Source organism: Leucoraja erinacea, chromosome 3 (genome assembly GCF_028641065.1).
Source record: "Leucoraja erinacea ecotype New England chromosome 3, Leri_hhj_1, whole genome shotgun sequence".
NCBI classification, from domain to species: domain Eukaryota; kingdom Metazoa; phylum Chordata; class Chondrichthyes; order Rajiformes; family Rajidae; genus Leucoraja; species Leucoraja erinaceus.
The window spans coordinates 27,973,580-27,998,648 of NC_073379.1; the positions used below are offsets into that span (position 1 = coordinate 27,973,580).

At 43.9% G+C, this 25,069-nt stretch overlaps 1 protein-coding gene across 5 annotated transcripts in view; it reads left to right on the top strand.

Annotated features, from left to right (window-relative positions):
• Positions 1-25,069, top strand: part of LOC129695419 (coiled-coil domain-containing protein 171-like) — a 254,013-nt gene that overhangs the window by 24,941 nt on the left and 204,003 nt on the right. For all 5 annotated transcript variants that reach the window (XM_055632349.1, XM_055632347.1, XM_055632346.1 and 2 more), the window contains exon 6: positions 18,956-19,102. In XM_055632349.1, the coding sequence (XP_055488324.1) occupies positions 18,956-19,102 (147 nt within the window). The remainder of the gene's footprint in view (positions 1-18,955; positions 19,103-25,069) is intronic.

The window sequence follows — 25,069 nt, forward strand, 5'->3', positions numbered from 1 at the left end:
ATAGATGACTTTTCTAGTCAGGACCTTTCAGACTGATGAGTTCTGAAATGGCCTATAATGAGTTCTCCATCACAATCTCCATCCCAGCAGCAGGATAATCTTGCCAGAAAGGATTGCACAGGTATTTAAGTGGTAGGAGTCCTCAATATTGACTACCAGAATCTCCATGCAAGGGAAATTTTCTCCTGATTATCCCGTACTTTTCTCTTCCAGGTTATGTAGTTGAGTTACACCTGAGAGCAGCACTGAAAGTAGCATGCTGTATAAAGTAGTTGGTCCTCAACCTTCATGACAAATACCATCATCAAAGAATAGGTGAAGTCCCAAAGAACACGGCTGCTAGATTGGGTCTGAAACTGGTGTCTCGCCGCACCAGAGATCCGACTACGATCTTGACTGGGTGCTGTCTGTGTGGAATTTGTACGTTCTCTCTGTGACCACTTGGGTTTTCTCCATGTCCTCAGTTTTCCACCCACGTTCCAAAGACATGCAGGTTTGCATTTTGGCGTCTGTAAATTGTCCCCAGTGTATAGGATGTAAAGTGGGATGACAACTAGTGTACAAGTGATCGATGGACTCTGTGGGCCATACTTTCCATGCTCTATCTCTAATCTAAACTAATGTGAAGGGTAAATTATTTTGATATCCTCATGAGGTTAGCTGTGTCTGATACATGACACAAGTAGAAGTGACTACTGTGACAAATAAAGCACCATTGAAGCATTGTATTGTTTCTTTGTCTCTACAAGGGCATCTTCACATTTAGGATATCCTCCATTGTGTTGTGTGGCTTTATTTGTATAACTTTATCAGTTACTACGTAAGTCCAGGGAAAACAATCCCAACCTTCATAATTGAAAAGCATCATCCCTCATACTCTTATACTCAATACCCTGATTGGTGAAGGCAGCATACCACATGCCTTCTTTACTATAGATTGGCTATCGCATGTTAGCCAATTAGAATGCTTAATAATTATAACATCGCCTAATTATAACGTTCATAGTGTAAGATCCTACCCACTGTCTACCAGTCAGAGTAGCAGTGTGAACGTGTGATGAGCTGCTTGGTAGTTAATGACCTGAACAATAAAGTTGCTTGTGTTTCAACCTGTGTGAGTTTGGACTCTTTACATGGTGTCAGAAAATCGGGTCTATCCCGCATCAGTTTACCGCGATTTATTTTGTTTACCAATTTTTATTTGTGTGTTTTTTTTGTGACTCGAGGACATGGCTAACACTTGTCGAAATCCCAGCCCGCTAGTGTTTGATTCTGATATCGCCGAGCATATGTTTGAATGTTTGAGAAGGACTACTCTCGTTATATCCGCATCGATCACCGAAACGATCCCGACGATTTGAAGGCTTCGCTACTGTTGAATTTAGCGGGTCCGGAGGCTATGATCCGCGCCGACTGATTCGAATTTGCACCTGCTCAACTGGATGGGAATGGCCGGGTACTGGTGCCAGCTGAATCTATTGACAACTCTATGGTGTTGCTGAGGAAGTTTAGAGAACTGTGTGACCTGCCGTCTAACAGAATCCTTGAGAGAACAAGATTTCTTGTTTGGGTGCAACAGGCTGACGAGCCTGTGGAACGATTCATCAGTGATCTGAGACACATCAGCTCTCGATGCAGATTTGGCGAGTTGACAAATTAGTTCGTTTGCGTTAAAATTGTGGGAGGAATGAGCGACCGCAAGCTGCGAGCCGAACTGCTGCGGAATGCAGAACTGACTTTAGAGCAAGCAATTCATGCTTGTAGGATGGCGCCGCTGGCTGATTTTGATAGTGCGAATGCTAATCAACAGTTGAATGTGAATTTGACTAGTTACTCTCCACAAAGATTTCTCAATGCGTCCAGCAAAGCTCAGAACATGCCTAACACGAGGTGCACAAATTCCCACCCCAGGGGGCGCCAATTTTGTGTAGCCCATGGGAAAGTATGTCAACATTGCAAAAAACTCAACTACTTTGCGAATTGTTATAGATCCAGTGGGAGTACAGCTCCAAGGACGATGCTGCACCTGATTCAACAAGACCCGTCTGATTCTGCTATTTTACATCATTGGGCCAAGTTCTGAAACCCTGCTTGGCATCGATGAGTGCCATGACCTGGGTTTGGTCTATTTGGGGCGTGCTGTCCACACTGTTTGACAGAGGAACCAACCAGACAGATGCTATCCAACTACAAAGATTTGTTTGACAACAAACTCGGCAAACTACCCACAACATACAAGATCATTGTTGACCATACAGTCAACCCAATTGTGCGTGCTGCTCACTGTGTCCGGCATGGTATAGAAACATAGAAACATAGAAACATCGAAATTAGGTGCAGGAGTAGGCCCTTCGAGCCTGCACCGCCATTCAATATGATCATGGCTGATCATCCAACTCAGTATCCCGTACCTGCATTCTCTCCATACCCTCTGATCCCCTTAGCCACAAGGGCCACATCTAACTCCCTCTTAAATATAGCCAATGAACTGGCCTCGACTACCCTCTGTGGCAGAGCGTTCCAGAGATTCACCACTCTCTGTGTGAAAAAAGTTCTTCTCATCTCAGTTTTAAAGGATTTCCCCCTTATCCTTAAGCTGTGACCCCTTGTCCTGGACTTCCCCAACATTGGGAGCAATCTTCCTGCATCTAGCCTGTCCAACCCCTTAAGAATTTTGTAAGTTTCTATAAGATCCCCTCTCAGTCTCCTAAATTCTAGAGAGTATAAACCGTCTATCCAGTCTTTCTTCATAAAACAGTCCTGACATCCCAGGAATCAGTCTGGTGAACCTTCTCTGCACTCCCTCTATGGCAAGAATGTCCTTCCTCAGATTTGGAGACCAAAACTGTACGCAATACTCCAGGTGTGGTCTCACCAAGACCCTGTACAACTGCAGTAGAACCTCCCTGCTCCTATACTCAAATCCTTTTGCTATTAAAGCTAACATACCATTCGCTTTCTTCACTGCCTGATGCACCTGCATGCCTATTTTCAATGACTGGTGTACCATGACACCCAGGTCTCGCTGCATCTACCCTATTCCTAGTTGGCCACCATTTAGATAATAGTCTGCTTTCCTGTTTTTGCCACCAAAATGCATAACCTCACACTTATCCACATTATACTGCATCTGCCAAACATTTGCCCACTCACCCAGCCTATCCAAGTCACCTTGCAGTCTCCTAGCATCCTCCTCACAGCTAACACTGCCCCCCAGCTTCGTGTCATCTGCAAACTTGGAGATATTGCCTTCAATTCCCTCATCCAGATCATTAATATATATTGTAAATAGCTGGGGTCCTAGCACTGAGCCTTGCAGTACCCCACTAGTCACTGCCTGCCATTGTGAAAAGGACCCGTTTACTCCTACTCTTTGCCAGCCAGTTCTCTATCCACATCAATACTGAACCCCCAATGCCGTGTACTTTAAGTTTGCATACTAATCTCTTATGTGGGACCTTGTCAAAAGCCTTCTGGAAGTCCAGATACACCACATCCACTGGTTCTCCCCTATCCACGCTACTAGTTACTTCCTCGAAAAATTCTATAAGATTCGTCAGACATGATTTACCTTTCATAAATCCATGCTGACTTTGTCCAATGATTTCACCACTTTCCAAATATGCTGCTATCCCATCTTTAATAACTGACTCTAACAGTTTCCCCACAGATGTTAGACTAACTGGTCTGTAATTCCCCGTTTTCTTTCTCCCTCCCTTCTTAAAAAGTGGGGTTACGTTTGATACCCGCCAATCCTCAGGAACTACTCCAGAATCTAAAGAGTTTTGAAAGATTATTACTAATGCATCCACTATTTCTGGAGCTACTTCCTTAAGTACTCTGGGATGCAGCCTATCTGGTCCTGGGGATTTATCGGCCTTTAATCCATTCAATTTACCCAACACCACTTCCCGGCTAACCCGGATTTCACTCAATTCCTCCCTCCTTTGACCTGCGGTCCCCTGCTATTTCCGGCAAATTATTTATGTCTTCCTTAGTGAAGACGGAACCAAAGTAGTTATTCAATTGGTCCGCCATATCCTTGTTCCCCATGATCAACTCACCCGTTTCTGACTGCAAGGTACCTACATTTGTTTTAACTAATCTCTTTCTTTTCACATATCTATAAAAAATTTTGCAGTCAGTTTTTATGTTCCCTGCCAGTTTTCTTTCATAATCTATTTTTCCTTTCCTAATTAAGCCCTTTGTCCTCCTCTGCTGGTCTCTGAATTTCTCCCAGCCCTCCGGTATGCTGCTTTTTCTGGCTAATTTGTACGCATTATCCTTGATACTTTGATACTGCGTGAGCAAATACACGATGGACTGAAACGTATGGTCTCCATCGGAGTTCTTGCCGAAGTCAGCGAACCCACCGACTGGGTCTCCACTATGGTTGTCACCGCAAAGAAAGACAAGAAGAAGTTACGCATCTGCATCACTCCTAAAGATTTGAACACAGCAATCAAACGCCAACACTACCCGATGATGACCACCGAAGATGTAACGGCACAAATCGGTAACGCAACGTTGTTCTCAGTCCTGGATATAAAAAACTCTCTTTCTGACAAACCCCGTTAGATCATGCCTCATCGGCGTTAACAACATTCGACACCCCATTTGGATGTTACCGATTCCTAAGAATGCCCTTTGGCATCAACTCTGCTAACGAAGTTTTCCAGCGTGCAATGGAACAACTGTTTGCAGAATTCCCCTGTGCCATCATTGTTGATGACACCCTAGTTTATGGCCGCAATGCCACCGAACACGATACCAACCTACGTAAAGTACTAATCCGTGCCAGAGACATCAATTTAAAACTGAACCCTTTGAAGTGCAAGTTCAGGGTTCCCGAAGTCACCTACATAGGTCACGTGTTCACCAGCAATGGGCTAAAACCAGATCCGCTGAAGACTGCAACAATCAACGAGCTGCCGGTACCAACTGACGTCACCAGTCTACAACAATTTCTAGGCATGGTCAACTACCTGGGAAAATGCATTCCCAATCTCAGCGAATTGTCAGACCCCCTGCGTCAACTAACCCACAAGGACAACACCTGGTCCTGGTACCCAAACCACCAACGAGCTTTCGAAACTTTAAAGCTACAGCTCTCCAGTGCTCCTACTCTTTCCTACTTCAATATCGACCTGCCACTCACAATTACCTGCGATGCATCCCAGTATGGACTAGGCACAGCATGTCTGCAGACCTCTTTCAACGGCGATGTTATGCCGGTATCCTACGCTTCACAAACCCAGACGGACACCGAACAGAGCTATGCACAGAGAAAGAACTGCTCGCCGTCGGTTTTGCCTGCTCCAAATTTAAAGACTTAATTTTCAGCAAAACTTTCACGATAGGAACTGATCACCAGCCGTTGGTCACCATCCTGAGCAAGCCGATTCATGCAGCCCTAGCAAGGCTTCAACGCATGATGATGCAGCTACAACGGTTTGATTTTTGCATCGTCTACAAAAAAGGTAAAGACATGCACATTGCAGACACTCTATCTCGAGCACCACGCGCCACCAGAGAACAACACCCATTCGAACAAGAAGAATTCTCTATTCTGAAAGTTTACTTCGTTCCAACTGACCGCCTGTGCCGCCTCGCCGAACACACTGCTGCAGATAAAACCTCCCAGCTGCTAACCTCAATCATTAAAGGCGGCTGGCCAAACAAGCAGTCCCAACACTCCCGCTAAACTACGACCTTACTTTTTGGCCCGTGAAGAACCGATGCTACAGGACGGTGTGATAGTGAAGGGTCACAAGGTGGTCATCCCCCCCCCCCCCCCTCATCTCTGCGAAACAAATATTATGAGGAGATCCACGGTGGTCACACAGGCGTTGAAGCCACCCTACAGCGCGCTAAAGAAATGATCTATTGGCCTGGAATGACCAAGTACATTTGGGAGAAAACGGAATAATGCGCGATCTGTAACAGACAGGCACCACACCAGCAAAAACAACCGATGCTGTCCCAACATGCACCTTCTTTACCTTGGTCGTCCGTGGCTGCCGATATCTTCGACTGGCACGGGAAGCACTATCTCATGTTAGTGGACTCGTACTCGAGTTGGTTCGAAATTGATTTTATGCCAACCATCTCCTCAGAAATAGTCGTCCAGAAACTGCGACAACACTTCTCTGTTCATGGCATTCCAGCCCGCCTTCAGACTGACAACGGGATGCAATTCACCAGCCAAAAGTTCAGAGACTTTGCCAAACGGTGGAACTTTCAACATGTTACCAGCAGCCCAGAATGCCCACAGTCCAATGGACTTGCAGAATGCGCTGTTCGAAGCGCTAAACAACTCATGGGACGCTTCTATCTGGCTAAATCTGACGTCTACCTGGATTCACATGGCTATCTGGACTACACGTCTTTCCACCCTGCCCCCTGTAAAGACCTACTCCCAATTTCTCTGCCTACGCCGCATCTGTTCCCAGGATGAGATGTTCCACACCAGGGCATCGGAAATGTCCTCGCTCTTCAGGGAACGGGGATTCCCCTCCTCCACCATAGATGAGGCTCGCACCAGGGCCTCGTCCATACCCCACAACACTGCTCTCTCTCCCCATCCCCGCACTCGCAACAAGGGCAGAGTCCCCCTAGTCCTCACCTTTCACCCCACCAGCCGGCAAATACAACAAATAATCCTCCGCCATTTCCGCCACCTCCAACGTGACCCCACCACTCGCCACATCTTCCCATTTCCCCCCATGTCTGCCTTCCGCAAAGACCGCTCCCTCCGCAACTCCTTTGTCAATTCTTCCCTTCCCTCCCATACCACCCCCTCCCCGGGCACTTTCCGTAGCAACCACAAGAAATGCAACACCTGTCCCTTCACCTCCCCCCTCGACTCCATTCAAGGTCCCAAGCAGTCGTTCCAGGAGCGACAAAGGTTCACCTGTATCTCCTCCAACCTCATCTACTGCATCCGCTGCTCTAGATGTCAGCTGATTTACATCGGGGAGACTAAGCGGAGGTTGGACGATCGTTTCGCCGAACACCTCCGCTCAGTCCGCAATAACCTACCTGAACTCCCGGTGGCTCAGCACTTCAACTCCCCCTCCCATTCCCAATCCGACCTCTCTGTCCTGGGTCTCCTCCATTGCCAGAGTGTGCAACACCGGAAATTGGAGGAACAGCACCTCATATTCCGCCTGGGTTGCTTGCGTCCGGCGGCATGAACATTGAATTCTCCCAATTTTGCTAGCCCTTGCTGTCTCCTCCCCTTCCTTAACCCTTGAGCTGTCTCCTCCCATCCCCCCCCGCCCTCGTGCTCCTCCTCCTCCCTTTTTCCTTCCTTCCCCCCCCCACCCCCCATCAGTCTAAAGAAGGGTTTTGGCCCGAAACGTCGCCTATTTCCTTCGCTCCATAGATGCTGCTGCACCCGCTGAGTTTCTCCAGCATTTTTGTGTACCGTCTACCTGGACCTGTTGAACTTGAGAAATATCACCAGAGACAATGTTCTAGACTCTCCAGCCCAGCAACTGATGTCCCGCCAGACAAGACCTCCACTGCCAGTGAACAGGATCACTTAAAGCCGAACGTTTTCAGCACTGCAGTAGTTGAAAAGCGTGTACAATCCAACTGAGACGCACAGAAACGTGCCTACGACAAATCCAGCAAGCCACTTAAGCCACTAATTCAAGGCCAAGTGGCCCGTCTACAGACAGACAAAGGACATACCTAAACTGGGGTTTATCCATGGCCCCGCAAAGGAACCATGTTCCTACCTTGTCGATGTCGGTGGTACCATCTACAGACGCACCCGTCAGTACCTCCTTCCAGTGAAGGAACGACGTCCGGCACTCCAGGGTCCTGACGCGCCTCCACAGAACTTTAAATTGATCTCTGTTCCAGTACCTGCTGCTGCTGCTCCCCATCACACCCCGCGTCGGTCTGCTCCCCCTTCCCCTTTTGTAACCGGTTTACCGGTATCCCCGCAACGGTCTTCCCCCACGGTCTCACCCCAGAGCCCCTCGGGCTCACCCAAACGTGCCCTCAACTTTTCGGAAGAAAAGGTTGATGAGGCAGCTCCTTACCGTACGAGGACCGGGCGGGTTAGCAAGCCGCCTGTTAGATATGGCGACTATGTTTAATCAATGTTTAACCGATTATGTTTAGCCGATATTATTAGATATGGTATTGCATTTAACAATTTATGTACTCATCGTAGTGATAACGCTCCATCTACTTTTCATTTATAGAAGAAGAGATGTAGATTGGCTGTAGCATGTTAGCCGATTAGAATGCTTAGTAATTTAACCTCGCCTAATTATAACATTCATAGTGTAAGATCCTACCCACTGTCTACCAGTCAGAATAGCAGTGTGAACGTGTGATGACCTGCTTGGTAGTTAATGACCTGAACAATAAAGATGCTTATGTTTCAACCTGTGTGAGTTTGGACCGTTTACATTTATCACTTCATCCACTTGTGTTGCCACCTTCTGGGAGCTATGGACTTGGACCCCAAGATTCCTCTTCATATCAACGCTGTTGAGGATCTGCCATTAACTGGATACTTTCCACTTGCATTCGGCCTCCCAAAATGCAAAACCTCTCACTAGCTCGAAATAAACACCATCTGTGGTACTCTGCCCATTTATGTAGCTGATCTATATTCTGCTTATATGTTGACGGTTCTCCTCACCATCCGCAACTCCACCAATTGTGGTGTTGTCTGCAAACATGCTCATCAACGATCTACATTTTATGTTCCAAGTCCTTTTTTAATATATATCACTAACAACAGAAGTCCCAGCACAGATCCCAGCAGAAACCCATTGGTCACAGGCCTCCAACCAGAATAATGCCCTTCTGCCACAACTCTTTGTATTCTATGAGAAAGGCAGTTCTGAATCCAAATGACCAAGTCATCAAGAATCTCATTCATCTTAATCTTCTGGATCAGCCTACCATGACACTTTATCAATCCCTTATTAAAATCCAACATTCACTGCCCTGCCTTCATCAATCACCTTCATCACTTCCTCAAACAAAACTATCAAGTTTGTAAGACATGACCTCCTATGGACAAAACTATGCTGAGGGTTCCCAATTAGCCCATACTTTAGGTATGTTACAAAACTTACCTTCAGCAGCGCTGCAGTTCTGTCACTGGCCGTGCGCGCGACTTTGGCGCCTTTGAGAGGGGGACGGGTTTAAAATGCCGTTTTTCTCCAGCCTGTTCAAATCGATCTTTGTCAGGCTGTTTAGTTGCTGAAGAAAAATAGTTTTGACTGCCGTTTTATTAAGGTTATTAAAAATAGCGCTGGATAATTTAATAGCAGGAGTAAAATTAAAATCATCTTCTAAAGCCGTGAACGCCGACAACGGGACGGATCTCACGTAGGGGACAAGGCAAGGTACGCCGTTTATTTTTACATATAAACTTGCTTCTTAAGATGCCTTTAATCAAAATTTTATGTTGCGAAAAGGTGACTTAGGACCCATACGAACCGGCAGTATTTTTCCTGGGGTTCAAATTCACCGCAGCCGCAATGTTCCAATCGATCGCGTTCCACAAAAATCCCACTCGCAAGATGATTAAAATGGCCATTAATTTATGGGAATTAAACACTAAATTCCTTCCATTTGGCCTATAAATTCATGACAATTAGATTTAAAAATCATGTTATATTGTGAATTCTTGTGTGAATGTTATTTGGACACTTAGGCTATTTAAAAATGATAACATTTTCTTAAGAAATGGATTGATGTTTAGATCTAGTAATTGAATTTTGTAATTAGCTACAATTAGGTAACTAACTTATTATATGCTTTAATTTCAGGTCATCCAAGTAAGTTGTTTCATATTTGTTTCAGAATGCTTCAATCTATAATAACTGAAAATTTCATTCAGTTATCTTAATTTAAAAAAAAGTTATGGGCTTTTGACTGTCCTTGATCACAGCTTTTGAGTTAAGTCAATGGAAAAGCAATAGGGAACAAGATGCTAATTTCCGAGTATGAAAATGGCCATAACCTTTTTAATACTGAAGATATGAAAGTGAATAAGGTGTCAAATTAAACTTTTTATGCTTTATCTGATGGGATAAATTGCAGACTTGATTTTTTAAATCTCAAAATTTTGTAACATTGCTACATACTTTGTAATGTGAGTAATTCCTATTCTGACTAGAGACTGATGTGAGGCTCACTGTCTATAATTCCCTGAATTATCTCTACTTCCATTCTTAAACAAAGTATTGTATTGTATTGTATTGTATTCAAATTTATTGTCATTGTCTCAATTAGAGACAACGAAATGAATTTCCCTTTACAGTCAGTATCATAAAAATAAATAAATAATAAATATTAAAACATATTAAAAGCACAAACACAGAAAGTCCACGACACAACATAACACAGTGGCACCAAGGTGAGGAAGGCACCATAGTCCAGCCAGCCTCCCCTCCGATCATCCCAGATGTTCATCCGTGGTCGGGGCCTTCCGAGCACCCGCAGTCGCCACCCCGGACCAACATTGGCTATTCTCCAGTCCTCTTGGACCTTACCTGTGGCTAAAGAACAATCAAAGATCTCCGTGAAAGCCCCAGCAATCTCCTCTCTGAATGACCTGACTGGAATTTATCTATCAATTATCTATCAATTAAACACACCTGAGTAATTACAAATGTCTGTGAAGCCATGTGTCCCAAACATTATGGTGCCCTGAAATGGGGAGACTATATATAAACACTGCTGTAATTTATACATGGTGAATCCAAAATGTATTAAAAATGGCCTTTATTAATATCTGACAAAGTGCACTTTAACAACATGTGATTTTTTTTTCTATTACAAATCTCAAATTGTGGAGTACAGAGGAAAATAAATAAATGATGGATCTTTGTCCCAAACATTATGGGTGACACTGGAGCCTGAATCAATGGTTGAAACTGATGTGGTCATTACGGAGACTTAGAGAAACAGTATGTAGATGATTATGAACCAGTGGGCAACTTAACTTCCTCAATATTGACCGGGGCTTACTCTGTCCAAAAGGGTTATACAAGGCAGAGTTTGGTGGGAGTTTACTGAGAAGGTTTCTTGAAATAGCTGTACAGAAAAACTAAGGGATATAGACAGGGAAGATTATAGAAAACTTGTGCTTTAGATGGGGCACTGTACATCCTCTGACACCAAGCATAAATTATCTCCTTTATCAACATGAGTGTTCCCACCTTCTCACTGGTTACCCTATTGTTTTTTAATACACATATTTCCTTTATTTCCATTATTCTGACTTGCTAATGACATTTCACGGCCCTTTCGGGTTTTGAATTGCCCGCTTGAGTTCTTTCCTTACTTTCTATTCCTCAAAGGCCTTGTTTAAATTCATCTTTCCAAACCGTATAAAGGCTTTTTGTTTTCTCTTTGCCCAAATTTGCATTTGGACATGGTATACAGAGTATACTGTTTAATTGTAGTCCTAGGGGCTCTTTGTGTATGTGCTATAATTTTCTTGTCTTCCCAAAAGGCATACATTTGCATGTTATAAGACTGTTTTTGATTTATTCAAATGCCACCAGTAAAGTTCTTCTCCATCTTGGTCAAATTCTTTGACCCAGTATGCTTGATTTTGGTTTTATAACTATTTTGCCATAAGTATGGTCCAATAGTTTTTGGATTCCATATTTTGTTCATATATCAAAATTCAAATAAACAGTTTTAGTTTCTGGTAATTTAATAAACCCAAATTGTACGCATTTTTGTGCAAGCAATGCAAACGCTGCTGATTGCAATGCTCTTTAGGTTAAAATATCAATTAATTCAAGAACATAATCTAGGTATGTTACAAAACCTACCTGAATCGTCATTGGGAATCTGCCCTCAGCCATGTCGGCGATTTTGGCGCTGTTTGGAGGGGGCGGGTTTAAAACGCGATTTTTACTAGGCTGTACTAATCGCACATGTTCAGCCTAGTAAATCATTAACGAAAAATCGCTGCAAGACCCGGTCGCAAAAGGTATTATTAGTTTTATAGGCCTCGATAATATAGTTCTAATAGTTTTAAAATTACTGTCTCATTTCGCAACCTCTCGCAGCCCCAGGGTTTTATAAAGCAAACAATTAAAGGTATGTACCTTATTTTTACATTAAATGGGGCATATATATAACCCTGAATATCAAGTTATCTATAGCGAGTAGTTCATTTTGGGCTTTTTATATCCCGCAGTATTTTTCTCGGCATTTGAGGGCACTAATCCAGCGCTATGTCAACGTTCTAAACCAGCGCGTTCCACATGAACCCACTAGAAAGCCGATTTAAATGGGCATTTATTTACAGCAATTGAACACTAAATTGCTTCCATTTGGCCTATAAATTAATGTAAATTAGATATAAAAACCATGTTATATTGTGAATTATTTGTGAATAATCTTTGGACACTTAGGCTATTTAAAAATGTTAATCTTTCCTTAAGAAATGGGCTTTGACTATCCAAGATCACAGCATTTTTGTAATGTCCATTGAAAATCAATAGGGAACAAGATGCTAATTTCCGAGTATGAAAATGGTCATAACTTTTTTAATACTTGAGATATGAAAGTGAATTTGGTGTCAAATTAAACTTATTGTTATGCTTTATCTGATGGGATAAATTGCAGACTTGATTTTTTAAATCTCAAAATTTTGTAACATTGCTACATAATCACTAAATCCACTGTTTCTGTTGATATTTCTGTTGCCAAATGTTCTCAGATCTAGTCATTGCTGTTGCCTATGACATCGTTAAGGTCATCTGACATTTGGACATATATATTGAGTGTTTTAGATGGATTTTGCCCAAATGCTGGCAAATGGGACGCCCAGAGTAACAACTTGATTTTCATGGGCAAGTTGAGTCAGAAGGCCTGTCTCTGTGCTATTCTGTGCTTATATGCTCCACATTGTCATTAGCTCCCCCAGATTCAACCACTCATATACACACGTTTATAGTTTGGGACTGGGAGGAAACAAGAGCATGGAGAAATCCCCCATAATTACAACGCAAATGTGCAAGCTCCATACAGTCAGCATCCAAGGTTGGGACTGACCCAGGTCACTGGTGATGTGAGGATACTATTCTTTACCTTGTCATTGGCTTTTGCCTCCCAAACCTCGTCAGCTTATTCTCGGACATAGACCATTTGTTTCCGCAGATGGCGTTTGACTTATCTAGTTCTACCAGCATTCTTTTTATTTTCTTTCATATTCCAGCGCCTGCAGTCTCTGCCATCTGGAAGACTTAATGGCAAGCTGAATCTTCAATTTGTCAAGAATCTTTTATTTGCATGTGTGCTGACAACAGAACAATTGAATCTGTACTTGCAACAGTTTAACATACCTTTAGATGAAATACACAGATAATATGTTATAATCACCAAGAATATTCAATAAATTATTAACCAAAAAAAAGACAGTGGCTCAAACTAGTTTTGTGTAGACTGCAAGAGCCTGATGGATGTTGGGAAGAAGCTATTCTTCAACCTGGTGGTCATGGTTGTCAGGCTCCTGAGCCACCTTCCTGATGGTAGGAGTGAAAAAGGCATGGTCAGGGTGGTGTTGATCTTTGATATTGGCTGACTTTTTGAGGCAGTTCGTCCTATTGATCACCTTTATGATGAAGAGGTCAGAACCTGCGATGAACCCCACAGTGTCTACCCCTCTGTAATCTCTTCATTCCTGAGTTGCTAAAACAAACCGTGATTCTCCCTACTGCACCCGTGAAGAAGCTTAAATAGTGTATTTATCAACATACCAAATCTCTACAATCTTCTAAGGAAGTAGAAACAAGGAACAAGATGCTGGTTTACATAAAAGGACACAAAGTGCCTGAGAAGCATCTCTGGAGAACATGGATGGATAACGCTTTGGGTTGGGACCTTTCTTCAGACCGATTGTAGAAGGGTGTTGGTTGGAGAGATGAGAGACAGGACAAAGCCTGACATGTGATAAGTGAATACAGGTGAGGGGGTGGGTTTGATAGGCAGATAGTGGGCACAGGCAAGAGATGAAGAGATAGAATGTGAGACAAAAGGATCAGAGAGTTACATATTGTGAACTAGCGAAAGGAATGTAGCTGGAATTAGAGGGGGAGTGGAGAAATAGATGCAAGTCCAGGTGGCTACAGCGGAGAGGGCGAGGGATGCTGAGATCCGTCCAGCTCTTGTCCCTATCGGGTTTTCACCATCACGCTGAATTCCCTCTTTTCGGCGCAGTCCTCAGCAGATGCCTTACCTTTGTACTCCTAGACCCACACCTCAATAAGTCTGAGCCAGCCATGATGTTGAGCTCTTTTTTTGTCACCTCTGCCTCCGGACCTTTTTCTCTGGTAAGGAGTCTCTCTGTCCAGTGACGCCTCCTTTTGTCTCCGACATTCCTCCTCATGGACATCCCCTGCCTTCTAGCCTCTCTCGACCTCTTATCTCCAACTGCTGGCAAGACCAATCATCTTGACCTCCACTTCCCTTACCCACTCAAATCTCACCCACTTTGCATACACAGCTGTCCACTCACTCTGGTAGGCTGACTTCTAATATGCTTAGGCCAGGCACAAGCTCTTGGACATCTCCTCATACCTACCCCTTGATCATGACCTCACAGACGAACACCAGGCCATCATCTCCCAGACTATTTCTGATCTCATCACCTCTAGCCACCTCCCCTCCAAAGCCACCAAACTTATTGTTCCCCAGCCAAGCAATGCCTGCTTCTATCTCCTTCCCTAAGTCCACAAATAGCTTTATCCTGGCAGAACCATTGTTTCTGCCTGCTCCTGCCCTACAAAACTAATCTTCAAATTGGAAAAGGCAAGTGGCTGAAGTGTTCATGGTGTGCTTTTTGGTACCGGTGACCAGTGTGCTTTTAGCTTTAAGATTGTCATGGATAATGACAGGGCAGGCCTGTGAGTTAAAACTCTGAATTGGGGCTAGGCCAACTTTGATAGTATTTGACAGAAACTCACTCAAGTTGATTGGAGTAGGGTGTTTGTAGGCTAATGAACTTCCAGAAAGTGGGATGGTTTTAAAAGTGTGATGACTAGAGTTTAGGGCATGCATGTTTCTGTTAGAAGGGCATTGTCCCGTCCCCCCCCCCCCCCCCCCCCCCCTCCAGCTTTCTATTCTCTCTACAATCACTCAACAAGAGTCCCAACCCAAATCATCACCTATCTGAGTCTTCCAGGGGTGCCGTTGAGTTAGTCCAGCACTGTGTGTCTTTCTAAGGAAAGGATGTGTTGATGAGCTTTCTTTGTAATTGCATCAAAGCGCTTGGCATGGCAAATCTGCAGAGATATACACACCCAGCATTTGTGTTTCTTTGTAATTCTTGTGAACGACAGCTGAAAGGGTAATTGAATTGAGACTTCTTTTTGAGATATCAGAATAATCAATATTGATTGTCACTAGGTGGCTTTAACCTATGTCTGCTGGAAACTATGCCTTGGGTCTTTCCAGGACATTTTGATTGAGCATTGGTTCCTTCTCTTTCCTTGCTTTCAAGACCTCTATATATTACATTTTGTTTGATGTCTTTCAATGCTGAGCCATTGTGTCCTTAAACAGCTATCACACCCAGATGTAATGGGTACATGCCCTCTGATATTCCTCCCCTCGTAAGTTTTGTTCCAACTCCTGTTTTCTACCTCATTGAATGCAATTACTCAAATGCTCAGTTCATTTTGAACATTTGTGAGTAAATGGTAAGATTTGGAGGGAATAAATACTTTTGGCCATCCTCTCAGAACTGTGTACAATCTGCCTCATCTGTATCCACCCATCATTGGCCTGACATTGTCCCGCCTCAACCTCGCTTCCAACCTTCTCTCCTCTACTACAATCAGGCTAATGAAGGGTCCCGACCTGAAACATCACCTATCCATGTTCTCCAAAGATGCTGCCTGATCTGCTGAGTTAGGTCACTCAGTTTTTTACTTTTTATTAACAAATTTTCATTGCTACAAATTGGAGAACTTTCTACTTGCTATTTACTCTCATCTAGCTTAATAGTATTTTATCTCGAGTTTTCCAGTTCCTTAAAACACGAGTGCTAATTCATCCACTAGCAATTACTTGAGAACAGAACTTGAATCTGGAGCAGACACTACTGTCAGCCGGTTCTTTAGATCAATATAAACAATCAAGATTCAGTATACAGTTTCCAAGTGCAGTAAACACTCTTTTCATTGAATGTTTAGCTTGCACTTGCCCATTTGTACATTCGTTTTTTCATCAAGCTCCCTTGTATACTTCAGATCTTGCCGTACTGTCCACCTAGGAACGTATATTTTCTCTAGTGTCACAAAACTGTTTGGTACTTACCCTCTTCTACTCTGCATACTTACTCTCTTTCCTCTTCGCTTGAGGTAATTGATTGTGGCAGAAGATATTTTTGCTGCTGCACATGGTTCACAGTTTTGAGCTGCCAACTATATTTTTGAACCACTCACACCAACTGTGGTACCACACAGCATAATGGAGGATATCCTTGGTGTGAAGATGCCCTTGTGGAAACAAAAACCAATGCAGTGGTCACTTTTACTCGTACTGTCGTGGACAGTTCCATCTGCCACAGGTAGGTTCATGAGGATATCGTTAACGTTACAACAAACTATCTGCCAGAGGAACTCGGAAAGTCAAGCAGCATCTGCAGGATTAAAGGAATGGCTGATGTTTCGGGTCAACATTCTGCATCAGTTTCCAGTCTAGTATTTTATAGGGTCAGATATCTAAATGTTGAATACTAGGCTAATCCAAATTGTTGTGCAGAGTTTCTGTACACTGCCTCTGGGACATCTCTCTAAGGTGTGGTGATGGACTAGTTAAGTCACTGGATTCTCACCTTGAGTTTAGGACCACTGATCTGGACATTTGAGTCTGCATCACACCATGGCAGATGGGAAATTGAATTTTGTTTATATGTATGGGATTTAAAAAGAAATTCATCTCAGTAAGAGTGATCACAAAGCTTATGGTTTAAAAATATATCTGGTTCTGTCATGTTCTTTATGGAAAGAAATCGATCTTTCCACTCAAGCTGTAAATGACTCCAGACTACAACCAATGTAGTTGACTTTTAATTGTCTCATTTGTGGAACAGTTAAGGGCCTGTCCCACTTGGCGATTTTTTTCGGCGACTGCCGGTGTCATATCAGTGTCGACAAATGATTTCGAACATTTATAAATCCAGCGGCAACAAAAAAATGTTACGACACTTGAAAAAACGCCACATGTCACACGTCATTATGACGCGTATTTTTCAGTGACCTGATACGTCAGTCAATGATGCCGGCAGTCGTCGAAAAAAAATTGCTAAAGGGCCTGTCCCACTTTCACGACCTAATTCACGACCTCTGCCGAGTTTGCCCTTAACTCATACTCGAAGCATGGTCGTAGGTAGGTCGTGGCAGGCCGTAATGCCGTTTTTTCTAGCATGATGAAAAATGTCCAGGAGTAAAAAAGGTTGTGAATTAGGTCGTAAAAGTGGGACACGCCCTTAAGTGGGATAGGCCGTTTAGGCATGAACAATGAATGTTGGCATTGCCAATGATATTCATTTTCTTGCAATGAATAAAATACTTCAGTAGACATTTTCTTTCTTGAAATTAACTTTCCAAATGCATAACTGTTACTTAAATGGGTGAGACTGCTGATGTTTTTGTAATAGGAGGAAGGTAAGACCGGAATGAACAGTGTATCTTGCGTATATTCATGGTGTATGATTACAGAGTTAGATCAATGCATGGGGTAGATGGGATAGATATGCAAAGTATTTTAGTACTAAGGAGTGATAATCATCTTAAAGATCCATTTAAGGTAACGAATTCCCAATATTTGTCATCCAGTGTATGACGGTGCTAACGTTCAAGTTGTGACCTCCTGGACTGGAAGTGGTTTGATATAATGCTGTAAACTGATATCCTCAATTTCCCCTCCCCATTTTACTCCTTGTCACCCTTGCTACTGCTACAACATTTTTCTTCTGCACTCATTTTCTTTTTTAAATTCTGCCTGTGTACCTATACAGTTTTGACTCCTATGAATGCACATTGAAAAAATTTAGGTGAAATTATGATTTGTAAGCATTTGTTTGTAAGCCATGGAGTAGCACAGAGACGCATGCTTTCATGATGTCTATCTGCACTCATTCCATTTGCCCACTTTAGTCCGTATCCCTAATACCTTTCCTATCCAAGTACCTATTCAAAGCCTTTTAAATGCCATCATTATATCTGATAAATCTAAGATCATTTCTAAATGTTTGAAATAATGCAAGCTGCCCTGCTCTCGCCTCACATGTTTCTAATGGTCTTGTGAATGAATTATGAGCTGTGTAAAGTAAAATAAATCTTCTGCTCTGTCTTGTCCCCACTTGTCCAGTTTCTTCCCACCTGCATCTGGGACACTTTACATGGTCTCGTCCTTACATGTCCACCATTTCAACAACTTAGAATTCCCTGGGCCTCCATTACCTCATCTTAACCATGGACATCCTTTCCTTATACACTTCTATCCCCATTCAGGAAGGCCAAAGGGCCCTTGAAGAATGTAGATCCAACAGGCTCCCCTCAATAATTATCCGCCATCTAGCTATTGTTCTCACCCTTATGAATTTCTCTTTTGATTCCCCCCCCCCACCTTCAACAAATCAAAGGTGTAGCAGTTGGGACCTCCAGGGGGCACAGCTATGCCTGTCTCTCGCTATGTGGAGCAGCTTTTGTTCCAAGCCAACTTCGGCACCACTCCCCAACTCTTTCTCCGCTAACCAGATGATGGGTCTCAACCCGAAATGTCAAATATCCATTTCCCTCCACCGATTAACCCACTGAATTCCTCCAACAACGCTCCTTTGTTTTTGCTGAAGTTAAAAATATTTTATTTTTGAACATTTTTGGATAAGATTACAGTTTTTTTCAAAGGAAAAACTCTAATTAAACTGTTGACAATTCTACTTTAGGACCAGGAGCAAACGTTTGTTGAGCTGCAAAAACGATTAAAAGAGCTAGAAGTTGAGCGCAATAGTCTCACCGAAGCACTGCGAAGGCAGGCAAAAGAATTTGAGTACAGTATTGATCGAGAGGAGCGTCTGAAAAAAGAGCTGGAGGTAAGCAGATACGGGCCTCTGTGGTTAATCTTCAACGTTATATCTTACTCGTATTTCTTTGCTCAAAATAACAGGTGACTGCAAACAGTGTATCATCATAGTATATATATCTGAACAGTTACTTATTCAGCCAGGGCAAAATGCCGTTATTGCCCTCTTGAGGCTTAAATTGAGACGGCTTGGCTTGCTTCTCGCCCACAAATAAGAATATGTTTATACATGTATCAAGTATCACTTCTCCTGGGAAAATGTGACAGAGCAGTCTGTGCCAGCTCTCTTCAACCACTTTTTCCAACCTTTAGAGTTTGAATTCCATATTTTTGCTCGCTTTTTGTGACACAAAATACTTCCTGACAAGCAGTCTAATTTAAACTTGTGCTCCCTTGTTTCGGATTCTCTCACCACTAGAAATAACCTCCACTCTATGCTATCCTATAATAATTTTAACTACCTTGAGCAAATTTGCACCTATGTCTCCCCCTTCCATCTACATTCCTTCCTATAGCTTCACAATGTGCAATTCCTCTATCCTTTTGTCATACTCCGTCTGTCTTTTCATCTCTGCCCTTTGTCCTACAATCTGCCTATTAACACCCTCCCCCTCATCTGTATCCATCTTTAATTTGGCAGACTTTGTCCCACTCCTCTTCTCTTCCAGATTTCCTGCCAGCCCCCTCCCACCAAAATCAATCTGAAGAAGGGTCCCTCCCCAAAACGTCACCTATCCATGTCCTCCAGAGATGCTGGCTGATTGAGTTACTCCAGCACTGTATGTTTTTTTACCATTCCTTTCAGTTCGAAACCTGAGATATCTATGTACAACAAGCTTTTAGTCATAGAACATAGAACATGAAACATAAATCAGTACAGAACAGAAACGGGCCCTTCGGCCCACAATGCTTGTGATAAACATGATGCCTAGTCTCATCTCCTGATCTCATCTACATGTACATGATCCATATCCCTATATAAAAGCCTTTTAAACGGCACTATCCTATCTGCCTCCTCCATCACCCCGGGCAATGTGTTCCAAGCCCCCACCACTCACGGTGTAAGAAAATAATTTGCCCCTCTATTAAATTTTCCCCATCTCACCTTCTAGCTATGCTTCTAGTGTTGAACATTTCCACCCTGGGGAAAAGGTTCTCACTGTCTACCTTATCTATGCATCTCATAATTTTATTTACTTCAAGACTCCTCTCAACTTCTGACGTTCCAGAGAAAACAATCCAAGTCAATTCAATCTCTCCCTGTGGCTGAAACCCTCTAATTCAGGCAGCATTCCGTAAATGTGTACGGTAAGCCATCGTTCTGTTAAATCTCTGCACCCTCTCCAAAGCCTCTTTATCTTTCAGATAATGGGGCTACCAGAACTGCACGCAACCCCAAATGCAGCCTAACCAAAGTCCTATAAAGCTGCGTCATGACTTTCTGACTCTTATATTCAATGCCCCATGGCTATGAATGCAAACATACAACACGCCTTCTATACCACCCTATGTACACGTGCTGCCACCTTTAATGACCTATGAATTTTGATTCCAAGTTTAGTTTTTTAGTTTAGTTTATTGTCACGTGTACCGAGGTACAGTGAAAAGCTTCCAACCATCTCTACTTTGGCGCCATCAATGCAAACTGGGGCATGTGTGACACTTCGCTTCCTTAAGCTGATCACTATCACCTTTGTTTTGCTGACATTGAGAGAAAGGTCTTGACACCACGTCACAAGGTTCTCAATCTCCTTCCTGTACTCCATCTCAATATTATTTGATATCTGGCCCACTCAGGTGGTGTCGTCTGTGAATTTGTAAATTGAATTAGATTTGTACATGGCTGCACGATCGTGGGTGTACAAGGAGTAAAGAAGGGGGCTGAGAATGCATCCTTGCAGAGAATCAGTGTTGAGGATTTTTGTAGAAATCCTTCTGCATGTCAATGCTGTTAAGGGTCTTGCCATTAACTATATACACACTCTTAACATTCAACTTCCAAAGTGCAACTGCACCTCACACTTGCTGGGCTTAAATTCCATCTACCCATTTTTCTGCCCATTTCCGCAGCTGATCTATAATCCCACTATCTTCTGACAGCATTCCTCACTGTCCACACTATTAACAACACCAATAATTTTTGTTGCATGACTGCCAACCTCTGATGAAATTATTTGCCCATTACAGTTGAGTGCAGATTTTAAGGATCTAGATACAGCAATGATGAAGAAACAAGATAATGTCCTCTATGGTCTCTGCCTGGCAATTCAGTAATGATAGTACTTGCTACTTATCCACCTATGTCTGAATGGTCTCTTGGTCTTGCTGAATTGTGAATTGAATTAAACAGCAAACATCCCAGCTCCTATTCTCATAAGTGAAGGAAGTTTAATGATGTTGTTGCTGAAAATGGTTGATCCTAGGACACTGTCTTGAGGAATTCCTGCAGTGAAACAGGGCGATCACTTCAGTTTTTATCAGGACTCCATGATGTCACAGACAGTGAATTGCTGTCTTAATGTCAGCGGCAGTCACTGTCACCTCACCTGTGGAATTTAGCACTTTGGTCTGAGTTTGGACTAAGGATGTGATGAGGTCTGGAGCCAAATAATCTTGATGAAATACAAATTGGGCCTTGGTAAGCAAGTTATTCAACGTCAAGTGTTGCAAAGACATACCTATAATCAGCATCTAGCTGCTCTCCATGAATGCCAGCAGTGAGCTCCTGTATGGATAGAAAGGTGCCAGACATGAAAATGTCCATCTTCTACAGAAACAATCATGTGCTCTGCTTTTCTGTTCTGATTGTTCCCCTTTAGACACATACATATCAAGAAAAGCCAGAACCAAGTATGTTGTTGATGTATATAGTGGCACGTCTTCTTCACCGAAATAGAGTAATACAAACTTAGTTAGGTGACCTAATGCTGTTTTAAGCAGCAAGTTAGTGTGTGGTAGAGATGAATGGTGGCCACATGGGATGGCCACCTTTTTCTGCTCTTTCTGCCCCAGGAATTCCAACCCAAGGAGTCGCCTTGCTTATAGCTCCCATTAAAAAAGTGCAGCCCGCACTATAACATAGGTGGTCATTAAGTTATATACTCAGTGTTTAACTCGAGGGGAGAATCATACTGAACCTTGTATTAGGAAACAACCTTGCCAGGTTACTGGTGTTGTGGTGGAAGAAGAATTTGGGGATATGACATGGAAAAAGTGAATGCTAACAGTTTTTTTCTCAGGGTAGAAGATTTAAAAGCTAAAGAGTACAGGCTTAAGGTGAGAGGGAAGAGATTTAAGACAGACACCCAGAGGGAAATCTATATCAGGATTAAGCTGCCAGAGGAAGCTATAGAAGAGGATACAATTATGCCTGTTCACAAGGACACTACAGTAAAGCTCTGATGATCCACTACCTGCCTATGTAGAAATCCCAATGGTTCTACATGTTCCACACAAAGTGATGTTTCCCATGCTATCTTCCTATTCACGACACCCCGTTTCCCATGTTCCCTTCCAACTCTCCGGGTGCATTGGAAAATTTATAAACATGTACCATCATTTAAAGAAGTGAATTAATGATGTGATGGTAAATAATAGGAATAACATTCAATAATGTGAAAAAGAAATATTTCCAAGGTGTTTCAGGTTATTGCCAGATTATCAGAGTTTTATTGTGCTAGAAACATAGTAAACATAGAAAACAGGTGCAGGAGGAGGCCATTCGACCCTTCGAGCCTGCACCGCCATTCATGGTTCTGCTCCAAGCAGAACCATGAGTCTGTTCTGAAGATAACCTCAAAGAATAAAAACTTGGGTTAATGCAATGTCTTTTTTGTGGTTGAGAGAAATATAATTCAAATATTTTAAGTTGTGAAAAATCTGGAGGTGTCTAAGAGCCAAATCTATACATGGCAGGAGGGTGGGAACGAGCAGCAGGTCAGCAAATGGAAGGGCTGATGAGAATGTCCTCTGGTAGGCGGCGCGACTCTCGTCAGCAGCGGCCTCTGCAGCCCGTCCGCGTTTTTATTATTTTTTGTCTATGTTTCTATGTAGTTTTTGTTATTTTTTGTTGGGGTGTGTGTGTGGGGGGGTGGGAGGGAGGGGGTAACTTTTAAATCTCTCCCTGCACGGGAGACCCGACCTTTTCTGTCGGGTCTCCGTTGTCGTTGGGGCTGCAACGAGGAGCGGCCTCCAACAGGAAAAGACCGGGGGCTCTGGTGCCGACGACTCACCTCACCGTCGCGGAGCTGGCCGAGTCCGGAGCGGGTGGAGCGGTGGTGGAGCGCTGCTGCTGCTGCGGCCCGACCTCCGGAGATTCGGAGGCTGCAACTGCGGGTCTGGCGGACGGCGGCACCGGGAGCCCGCGGGTCCCTGGAGGGAGACCGCTTTTCAGGGCTCCTGCAACGGCGACTTCTCCCGCCCGAGTTGCGGGGTTGAAGAGCTCCTGGAGCGGGGCTTTACAGCACCGCCCCGCGCGGCTTGGAATGGCCGCGGGACTCTGCGAGCGCCCGCTGGGGGCTTTAACACCAAGACCCGATGTGCGACCTCGCACCACCCGGCGTGGCTTTAATGGCCGCGGGACAATCGCCATCGCCAGCCGGGGTCTTTGACTTTGACTCTGACATCGGGGGGGGAGGGGGTGAGTGCAGTGGAGAGATGCATTTTTTTTGGCCTTCCATCACAGCGATGTGATGGATGTTTATGTAAATTATGATGTGTCTTGGGTCTATTTGTTTGTAATGTATGGCTGCAGAAACGGCATTTCGTTTGGACCTCAAGGGGTCCAAATGACAATTAAATTGAATCTTGAATCTTGAAAGTGAAGGTTACGATAAGTACGTTTCTGAGGAAGGACAGGCAGGGAGAGCTTCATGAATATGATGAAAATGAAATGCTGAAGAGTGTTTACTTAAATGCAAGGAATATTGGGGGTAAAGCTGATGTACTTAGAGCCTGGATCAGTATTTGGAATAAAGATGTTGTGGCCATTACAGGAACTTGGTTGTGAGAGGGACATGGCTGGCAGCTCAACATGCCTGGGTTTTGATGTTTCAGACAAGATAGAGAGGAGGGTAAAAGAGGTGGAGCAGTTGTTTTGCTAATCAGGGAGAATGTCACAGGAGTATTCAGAGAGGTCATATTGGAGGGTATGCCTACTGAGGCATTATGGGTTGAGCTCAAAAATAAGAAAAGGATTATATTATAGGCCAATAGACAGGGGGTGATTAAGGATCAAATATGTAGACAGATTACAGAAGGGTGCAAGAACATAGGGTTGTTGTAGTTGGGGTGTTTTTAACTTCCCCAACATTGACTGGAACATACTCAGGGCAAGAGGATTAGTCGGGACAGAATTTGTTCGATGTATCAAAGAAGCTTTACTTAAACACTATGTGCATGGTCCGTCCGACTCGAGAGACCATACTGGACCTCATACAGGTGCACAACCTTTTATCCGGTGTTCCGGAAACCGAAAAACTCCGAAAACCGACCATTTTTTCCAGATGTCATCTGCGCACCAAAGCTCGCGTTTGGCGCCAAACTTGACCCGAAACGACCTACGGTCAACCCAGATCTGTACTACTGTAGCGGCTGCCTCCTGCCCGGAGACCGGGGGACGCTTAAACATCTGTAAAACATTGCTTAAAGGTTAGTCAGGTAGATTGGAGGGCAGTTCTGAGAAGGGGGAGGGGGGGGGGGGGGGGGGGAAGGGGAAAACTTTAATTCTTAGTGCCCTACCTGGTCGGAGGGGCGGGGAGCGGTCAATGCCTTACCGGGTCGCCGTGCAGTAAGCTCCGCAGCGCTGTGGCCGGTGGGGCCGCGGGCGGCGCCGGTTGTAGCTCCGACCCCGGCAACTCTACCCTTGGCTGCGAGGCGCTCCAAATCCAGCGCGGCCCGCGGCCAGACGCCCCAGCTCCGCGAATGTCGGGAGTCGGCGGCGTCGCAGCACTGGGATACCAGCGGGGAGCGGGCAATG